General features: G+C 34.4%; 1 protein-coding gene across 1 annotated transcript in view; it reads left to right on the top strand.

Annotated features, from left to right (window-relative positions):
* The window catches only part of LOC107699625 (eIF-2-alpha kinase activator GCN1-like), a 51,969-nt gene that overhangs the window by 7,203 nt on the left and 34,689 nt on the right, over window positions 1-10,077 (top strand). Inside the window, exons 10-21 of the mRNA XM_016500943.1 lie at window positions 376-450; window positions 527-655; window positions 1,978-2,028; window positions 3,561-3,734; window positions 3,819-3,971; window positions 4,053-4,145; window positions 4,810-4,885; window positions 6,190-6,349; window positions 6,427-6,616; window positions 6,701-6,825; window positions 8,545-8,723; window positions 8,815-8,908. Coding sequence (XP_016356429.1) covers window positions 376-450; window positions 527-655; window positions 1,978-2,028; window positions 3,561-3,734; window positions 3,819-3,971; window positions 4,053-4,145; window positions 4,810-4,885; window positions 6,190-6,349; window positions 6,427-6,616; window positions 6,701-6,825; window positions 8,545-8,723; window positions 8,815-8,908 — 1,499 coding nt within the window. The remainder of the gene's footprint in view (window positions 1-375; window positions 451-526; window positions 656-1,977; window positions 2,029-3,560; window positions 3,735-3,818; window positions 3,972-4,052; window positions 4,146-4,809; window positions 4,886-6,189; window positions 6,350-6,426; window positions 6,617-6,700; window positions 6,826-8,544; window positions 8,724-8,814; window positions 8,909-10,077) is intronic.

Here is a 10,077-nt window from a genome sequence, read left to right as displayed (position 1 = left end):
TATATATATATATATATATATACTGTGTGTGTGTGTGTGTGTGTATGTATGTATGTATGTATATATATATATATATTATTTCAGTTAATTTTTATTTTATTTTTATTTACTTGGCAAAAAAATAATATTTCTGACAATCCACTGATGATTGCTTTTGTTTCTAGAACTGCTCAAATAAAAAAATACAGATTCAATTGCAGGAATATTTATTTATTTATTTATTTACTTAAAATTGTTAATCTTATTCTCTACCAAGAATGAACAAGCGATTACTTATTACTGTATACACCAATCTGTAATCTCTCAACAATCCAGAATCCTGAAAATATGATGTTTTAGTCATGTTTCCACCTCTGTTGTCGGTGTTTCCTCCAGCGATCTCCTGCATGCTGGCATCTCTCACTCTTGATCTGAGTCCGTACGCGCTGGACATCGGGAAGGGCATCTCCAGTGAGTGCTCGTCAGTATGATTGATGTTCGTCTGAGGTGTCGTGTGCAGGTTTGATGTGCTTTTCGTGTGTTTCAGGTCAGCTGAAGGCCAATAACCCAGAGCTCATGGAGCAGGCGGTGACGGCCCTCCAGAATCTGGCCCAGCAGTGCAGCGACCCCAGCGCCGTCCAGGACCTCGTCAAACACCTCTTCGGCATCCTCGGAGGTCAGTGGATGCTTTCATGGCATGGCTTTTCATTACTGGAAATAGCATGCAAACTCAGTTGTGAATATAAAAATGTGACCCTGTCTGTGAAATCCAGGCTAAAGTCTCAAAATCTAATTAACAAAATAGATAACAAGCATCAAAGTTTGATTTCAACCATTAATCTCACTATGGTTTCAATCTTTGACATGGCCTTACTCAGTCAATATTAAAGATGTAAAGGTTATATTTTCACAAAATGTTCTACATCTTTATGAAGGATGATTTTATGTAGAAAACAGTAAATCACAAAAAAATGACTTTAGCTGGGTTTTCACAGGCAGGGTCACAAATGTATAGCTTTATTCTGCTTTATTGCTTATATTGGCTAGTTATTGGTGTTTGAGATATTAGTGTGTGGAGTAAAACTTGTTTTAACCCTCATAACACATTCAGGTCCATTTAGACACGGAAAAAATACATAAACATTTCTAAAAACAAAATAGCGTGTAGTAAGGGAATTTTGCAAGTGCTTTAAGACCCTTAAAATACACATATATATAATTTTTTTTGTTTTTTTACGTTGTTCATGTGTAATACTACATTTCAAATAATTTCTCAATTTTTTTAATTACTAAAAAAGGGCTAATAACAGTAATAACATAGTAACATTCAAAACCTTGAATTTTTTCACATTCACTCATTAATGTTAGCGTTGTAGGTAATCTAGTTAGTTGTTAATCAGATGCAATATGGTTTTAATTGTTAGATATTTTTCAAAAAAAATTTTTCAAAATGTTATGACTGTTTTATAAAACAGCAATTCAGAATACAGAAATCATATGCAGATTTTGAATGCATTATGAGGGTTAAACCAGCTTCGTCATTTCATATGTATAATGCATTAAGCAATACAGATTGTTTCAAAGCAGCTTAACATTAATAAACAGGTACATAACAGTGTACATGTAAAGTTAATCAGTTATGAAAAGAGGTCAAATCAGCTATAAGCAATGCTACAGAAGGCAATAGTGTCGTAATTCAGCTCAATTGAGTTCACTGGCAGTGTCAGTGCAGAGTATTAATTGTCTTTTACAGCCCAACCGAGCGTGTCAAAGGAAATGTACAATAATAAGCATTTGAATAAATGAATTATAAGGTTTGAAACCAGACATGCATGCTCAGTCAAATTGTTCATTTTGAGTTCTTTAATTGCTGGAAAGTCATGGGAAAAATCATGAAAAAGTATTGGTTTAGGAATGCAAGTGATCTCGTACACATAACCAGGACCGGCTCACTCTTTAAAGCAGGATTTAGCTCATTTTGGGTTCTGTTTTGCACAGGCTCAGAGGGGAAGCTCACTGTTGTGGCCCAGAAGATGAGCGTTCTGTCAGGTGAATATTTTGTCTTTCTGTCTCTCATATGCTCAGTAGGCCTGTTTGGGCAGTACACTAAATACATGGTTTTACATACCGTTTGTCTTTTTTATTTAGAGACAATCAGAGTGTACAAGGATGAGTCTTGAGAGAAAGTCTTTTACCACTGCTAATTTGCATAACAAAATATGTTTTTGCATTCGACTGCACTGCTTTTTAATTATTTTCCTATGTAAACTTGCACTACATCTTTGCAAAAGATGCAAGATATGAGCGCAACAGATGAACGCTGCATTTTTAGAAGTTAAAACATTCAACTTTTAAAAAACATGCTTCATCAAGACCCCACGTTTTGTCCATTCCACTTTTTTAAATACAAAGACACACTTTGTTTAAAAATCATTCCCTCCAGCAAAGCTCCCAAACCTAATTCTCACTTCTGCATGAGTCTTTTGCGTTCATGTAACTGCCTGCTGTCATATTGAGCATGGTTTATGTGTGTTTTTCAAACAGGAATCGGTTTTTTTTTTTTTTTTTTAAGAGCCATAACCATTTTAAAAAATGATACACGTTTCGTGTTCAGGTCATTTTGGAGCCGGTTATGTGTGGCATACCAGTACGTGTCAAAAATATTTTTGTTAAATTATCTATGAAGTTATATTAGTGTCAAAAAAAACTTTTGTAAAATATATTTAATCCTTTCCCCATATCTCACACATTTTTGGAACTGAATTTTGTTGATAAACATGAATATGTACACCTATTGACCAACCATTGCAGCATGTAAAATTGAATTTTTTCGTCTTAAAGTGAAAGTTTATGCTAGTAAAATTAATTTTGGTTTTTTTTTTTTTTATACTGTTTTTTTTTTTTTTTAAATAACTTTTTTAATATGCATTTTTCATGCCGGTTCATTCATGCTTGAGATTGCTTTCATAAATTGGAATTTTGTGAAGGAATAGCAGGGGGTTTGTTTATTGAAGAGCTAAAAATGAATTAAATCATAATTATGTCAAATTGCTCGCATTAAAAAAAATAGTTTCTCTAGCTTGCTAAACAGTCTTTTGTTCCTCTTTTTTTTTTTTTTTTTGCCATTTTTAGAAAAAAAAGGTGCCTGCTGAATGCATAAATGTAAATGTCAAATTTAAAAAAATTTAAATAAACAATCAAAATAAAACATTTACTAAAAAAGATTAAATATTTTACCACTTAGCGACATCAGAGAACTGTTAACATGCAAATTTGTTGTTTTTAAATGCTTAATAACTTAAATATTAATGTAATATTAAATAAGATTAATTTTAATAACTCACAATTTCGGCAGGACTTCAAGTAAATATTTAGGGTCAAATATTGACAAATAAATCATAACTTTAAATATTAAGTATGTAATGACTTAATATAATTTTTTACTTGTTGCAAAATGTATATTAAATTTGTAAATTTGAAATTAAATTTGTAATAGTCTTAAATGGTCTTACATTTCTGAAACATGCATAAAAACCTAATATCTGCCGATTGTTTCTCTCTCTCCTCGTGTGTGTTTGTAGTCCATGAGGGGACGCTGGTGCATGCGGTGTGTGTTTTATCTCAGTGGACGAGCCGTTTGACGGTGGACGTGACCTCAGAGTTGAGAGAATGGTTTAAAAAAGCCTTCACCCTCAAGACCTCCACGTCCCTTGTGCGTCACGCGTATCTCCAGGCCATGATCGGAGCTTTCAAAGGTCAGTTGGGCTGCTGGGACGTTTCAGCTTTATACTCCTGCTGCTGATGTTTAGTCAGAATGAACAGTGTTTGTCTCTGTTCAGGCGACGCTCTCAATCAGGCGGTGGACTTCCTGCCTCTCCTCATCCAGACTGTGGAGAAAGCTGCTGCCCAGAATACCCAGCATGCTCTGCTGTCTGAAGGCGTGGCCGCCTCTGTGCTGCTCTGTCGGCTGTCTGTGCTGGACTCTGTGCCCGGTGAGTGTTCACACTGAGACTGAGAGCGTCCTCCTGTGTCTCATGCTGGAGACGTTTATCTTCATGTTCCTCTGTCTTCAGAAGCGAAGCTGGCGTCCTTCTGGAACCTGATACTGGATGAAAAGAAACCTCTGTTCACTACCGAGAAGTTCCTCTCTCAGGCCAGCGAAGAAGGTCAGAAACTCTCCAGTTATCCAATAGATCCAGTAGGCCTATATTTTTTGCCATAAACGTTTGAGGGGAAAAAAGGGACAGTTCACCCCAAAATGAAATGTCTGTCATCATTTACTCACCCTCAAGTTATTCCAAACCTGTATGAGTTTCTTTTTTCTGTTGAACACAAAAGAAGGACAAGATTGTTGACGGTAGCCATTGACTTTAATAGTATGGAAACGATTCTATGGACGTTACCGACATTCTTCAAAATATCTTCTTTTGTGTTCAAATGAAGAAAGAAACTCATGCGGGTTTGGAACAACATAAGGGTGAGTAAATTATGACAGAATTTTCATTTCTGGGTGAACTGTCCCTTTAATATAACAAACTTTAAAGATTTTAACCATTTTTCCCACGCTGATGTTTGGAGGAGACTGAGATGAAAGGGTCTAGTAAAACCTATAAATACCAGCATAATTTTAGTGTCATTTATATATTATTCAATTATTGATTAATATTAATCAGCTTTTATTTTTATATTTTTAGTTTTCATTTTAATTTTAGTAATTTTATTATGAGTCATTATTGTTTATATATATATATATATTTCTGTTTAGCTTTATATTATTCATATTTCAGTTTTAGTAATTGAAGTAATGTTAATCCTGTCCTGTACCCACAGCTCTGTGCACCGTCCTGCTGCTGTGTGAAAGACTGTTCCTGGATCAGCCACAAAGACTCAACAACAGCAAGTCTCAGTGAGTCGCTGCCATTTCTCCTGGAATGTTTTGCATAGAATATAATTTTTCATTAAATTTAGGAATTCCTTATTATTTCCTGTGTTCTAATTCACACACACTTTTATTTAATTATTTGTTTGTTTGTTAGTTTATTTCATCACTAGGATCACTAAAAGTTGACTATGATATGCAAACTAAAGCTTAATGGGATCTTGTGTCACCCGAAAAGAGTTTTGAGTTTAAGAATTCACTGAGGCCACTTACTGTTTTGTTGTTTTAATTTTAAGATTTTCGTATAATATTTATATTTTATTTCAGTTTTATTTCTATTAATGAAACTATTTTAATAGTTCAATTTTAGTTAACAGTAACAATGCTGGCAATCACAATAAAATATTCCAGAGAGATGTATAATAATGTTATTAAAGCAACAATAAAGTTCAGAAACAGCAAATTAGCATTTTAATGAAATATTTGAAACTTGACCCTCTAACACTAGCATTCGTTATGCTATTTCTATTCTATCTACTTGTTTTCTTTTATTTAATATATGTATAAAAAACTTGACTCTCTAGCACTTGCACTCTTTATTCTATTTCTATTCTTTCTACTTTATTTCATTACAACATACTTGTTCCTCTTAACACTAGCATTCTTTATTCTATTTCTATTATATCTGCTGTTCTTTTTATTTATTATAAAAAACTTGACCCCCTAACAATAGCACGCTCTATTCAATTTCTATTTTATCTTCTTGCTTTTTTATTTATTATAAAACATTTGACCCCTTTAAAACTAGCACTCCATTCTATTTCTATTCTATCTACTTACTTTCTTTTATTTGTTATATATAAAAATCTTGCCCCTCTAACACTCCCTCTCTATTCTATTTCTATTCTATCTACTTCCTTTTTTTATTTATTCTAAAACACCTGACCCTCTAACACTAGCACGCTATTCAATTTCTATTCTATCTACTTTTCAAAAAAGAAAAAGAAAAAAAAGCTTGCTACGTGTACTGCGTTAGACTCAAAATATATTGTTGCTCTTTTGTTTGGTTTGATTGCTTCTGTTGTCCTCATTTGTAAGTCACTTTGGATAAAAGCGTTTGCTAAATGACTAAATGTAAACATATATATTAAGAAAACATACATGTTTGTATACAATAATGTATAATCTTATGTTTTCCGCAAAAAGACCAGTAATATTTATTAAGAAAGTAAATAGGGGGGTCAATTTTGACTTTCAACAATAGTGCAAAATCTTTACTTCATGTATGCAGAAGTGATCATGTGACTCAAACGCTTGTCTGCTGTCCTCAGGATGTACCATCAGGCCACAGTGATGGCGCTGCTGTCCCGTCTGTGGCGTGTGCGTAAGCGTGCTCAGCAGGCCGTGAAGAAACTCCTGTCCTCACTGGGCGGCTCCAGTCTGGCCCACGGCCTTCTGGGAGAACTGCGTGTCGTCATCAACAAACACAAGGTGAGGGACTGACGAGGAATTGGCCACTTCACACTGATGTGTTCAGAATTTGCTCATTTTTCTGTCTCTTGAATCAGATTCTGCCGTCAGATGTCGTTTATATGGAGACGGGCGAGCTTACAGAGATCGGCCGCTCTTATGTCGCCCCGCGGATCCTGCTGGACGCTCTGAGCGTGATCTGCTCTGTGGCGGCCCAGTGGAACGACCCGGCGGAGACTGAGAAACTGGCCCTGGATATTCTCATCGTTATCCATCATCCGTCCATCGGTCCGTCTCTCTGATGGCGTCCTTGCAGGAGTATTCCAGTAGCTGTTGCTGAATCCTGTGTTAATCGGGCTCTTTCTCTTTCAGTGGCCGTCAGGTCTGAGATGTGGCCTTCTCTGCTCTCCACGATGAAGCTGGACGCTGCTGAATTCATCGACAAACACCTGGAGATGATTCTGCCTCGCCTGCTAGAAGCCAACACAGACAATCAGGTCTGACTGACTGCGTTTAATAATCCAGCTGTTTTTTTAGCTCTGTAAATATATATCGTTATACAAAAATGCAACAATATGTGCAATGGACAGTTCACCCAAAAATGAAAGTTTAGGATTTAATTTAGTTGTTAGTTAAATTTTTTCATGCACTTTCAAAGAGCGCATCAAATATGGTAAACCCGGAAGCTCATACTTTTGAGCTTTCATGTTTAATTAAATATTAGATTGATTTAATAGTAATTATATTGATTAACTAAAATACATTATTTAATAAAATGCAATACTGTAAATATTTTAAATGCACAGTATATCTGTATTTTTAGCTAAGCAGAATCATGAATTTTTCTATTCTGGTTAATGATCAGTACTTTTTGTTAACCGTTTATGATATATCTATGGAAGCTTGTTTCCACCATGGGGTTCAAAATAAAAAAGGTAATTGTGACTTTTTATCTCACGATTCAGACTTTTTTTTCCTCACAATGGGGAGTTATTACTCAAAATTATGACAAAAGTCTGAATTGTGAGATATAAAGCCAGAATCTCAAGATGTAAACAAAAATTCTGAGAAAAAAAGTCAGAAATGTGAAATATAAATGCAGAATTACAACATGAAAATTCAGAATTGCAAGATATTAATATAGATTTGGGAGATATAAACGTGAAATTGCAAGTTTACATCTCGTAATTCGTACTTTTTTTCCGCCCTCTGAGTTCAAGTTTATATCCCACAATTCTGAGTTTATATCTGCAATTCTGAGTTTTTTTTCTCAAACCTCAAGTTGATATCCTGTAATTCTGAATTTACATCTCACAATTCTGTTTCTTTTTTTCTCAGAGAAGAAGTCTGATTTGTGAGAAAGTCACAGTTTCCTTTTTTATCTTTTATTGCATGATGGGAACAAACAAAAAAAACAGAATTGTTACTGATGTAAACTGATCATTCTGAGAAAAACTTCGAATTGTGAGCGCATCAGTCAGATTCTGTTTATACCTAACAATTGAGACTTTTTTTCTCAGGATTGTGAGGAAAAAATCAGAATTTTGTGATTAAAAAGTTGCAATTACCTTTTTTTAGGGATGCACCAAAATAAAAATTCTGGGCCGAAACCGAAAATTCTGGATGCACTTGGCTGAAAACCGAAACCGAAAATGCTTTTTAATAATTACTTATTATTTTATAAAAATAATTTTGTAAGACTTTTTAATTGAACTCAATAATGTTAATGATACTGAATTTAGAAAAATGCAAGCCAATAAAATAACCACACTTTTATTGAAAGTAAAACGATAAAATTGGACCGGAAATATATTCATATTAAATATCAATATATTATTTTAATTCAGTTCTATGCAACAGAATCAGATTGAACAGATAGTCCTACAAAGCTATTATTATCAGAGCATGTGAGCAGAGTGTCATTTTACGCCATACTACAGCATGTTACAGCACAGTAGCGCTACTGCAAACAGGAACTTACTACTAGGAGTTTACTACATAGGAAAAAACCAAAAATACAATTTTTGGCAGCTGATATTTCGGTGCATCCCTAACCTTTTTCATTTTGATCATTTAAACTTGACAGCTTGTATTGTTACTCCTCTAGTCATTTTGTGTTGTCAGACTGATATAGTAGGACACACAAATTTCAGGTTCGGACAGATTTATGTTGGGTTTCTGGTTGACATTGTGTCTCTCTCTCTCTCTCGCCGTAGGCCGTTCAGAATGCTGTCGGTTCTCTGTCGCTTCTGTCTCCCACCAGACTGCTGCCGCGTGTCATGGATCACGTGACCCAGCGCTTGTCCAATCCGGCGCTGAGGCAGGTGACGTGTCAGGAGTATGCCATCATGCAAACGCCGGAGGGAGAACTTTACGACAGGAGCATCATTATGAGGTAAAGTCAACTGAACAAGATAGAGATGAATGAACGAGAATCACATGGATCAGGTAGTTTGTTGTAAACGTTGTTGTCTTGTTTTTGGCAGCGCTCAGCAGGAGAGCACAAAGAAGGGCAACATGAAAAGAGAGAATAAGGCGTATTCCTTCAAAGAGCAGATCATTGAACTGGAGCTTCAAGAGGTGAGAGAGAAATACAACAAATGATCCGCTCAAATAGAAAAGGAGGCGAGTCGTTAACTACTGGGTCATTCTGTGTCAAATCAACCAAGTTTCAGAAACTTCCCCGGCTCAAATTTTAGATTTTGCTAATATTTTTTTCTGAAAAAAGATGAACATGTATAGTGATGAAAGCCAAAATATGAAATCCCATGGATGAATATTTATTGAGTATTCCACTATTTTGTAGAGAGGGGTCAAAATGGCAATTTTCACCTGAGATTCAGAGCCAAATTACAGGGGGGTAAAAATGACTTCAGAAAGATGGCAGCATCATCAGTAAATTCTGTTGACTTTAGCTATCTTTGTTGCATTATGTGCCAATGGTGACCATTCAAAAATGGGGAACACTTTTCAAGTTTTGCATGCCTGTAACTCAGGAAGTATTAAAGATATCTTAATGCCCTTTTAGATATTGGGTCTTAACAAACATTATAGTAATAGTCATAGTAAAATATAGTAATGAATGAGTATAAATATTTCAGCAATTTTTGTGCATCTTGCAATTGTGTATAATTTCTACATATAAAAAAGTATCCTAATAATAATTTGGTGTGTTTATCATGATGAAAAAATAAAATGTTAAATTATAAATATATTAACGATATTTAATAACTGAGATATATTCCCCCAGTTTCACTTAATCCTGGCTTAGTCTAAGCCCTGTCTGTGAAACCAGGCCATTAAAATATATAATAAACATTTTATGTAATTCTAACATGTATGTTTTTTATATATAAAAAATACAGTGATAATTTAATGTACATCTTATCTGTTTGATTTATTGTATATTATAATTATTAAGCATATATATGTATGTGTGTGTTAGGGGTGTGCGATATTGACAAAAAATTATATCGATATTTTCTGGGATTTTATCGATAACAATAATTTGAAAAAAAGAGTGTTACTGTGCTGATATCTTAAGGACTACAGTGGACAGCTGACTCCTAAAATTTTTAATATTCATATTCTGTGTGGTGGTCAGTTCAAAGCAGTGACAAGAAATTAATCTTTTCCAATAAGTTTAAATAGATTTTTACCTTTTATGGTCATTTTTACCTTAAAGCCATTTTTTCTAAAAGTGTGCATTATCATTTGAGTCAAATTCTTATATTTAATCAGACAATTAT

The sequence above is a fragment of the Sinocyclocheilus anshuiensis genome, unplaced genomic scaffold (genome assembly GCF_001515605.1).
Source record: "Sinocyclocheilus anshuiensis isolate Anshui unplaced genomic scaffold, SAMN03320099.WGS_v1.1 scaffold714, whole genome shotgun sequence".
NCBI lineage: Eukaryota > Metazoa > Chordata > Actinopteri > Cypriniformes > Cyprinidae > Sinocyclocheilus > Sinocyclocheilus anshuiensis.
This window is presented reverse-complemented; position numbering and strand designations above follow the sequence as displayed.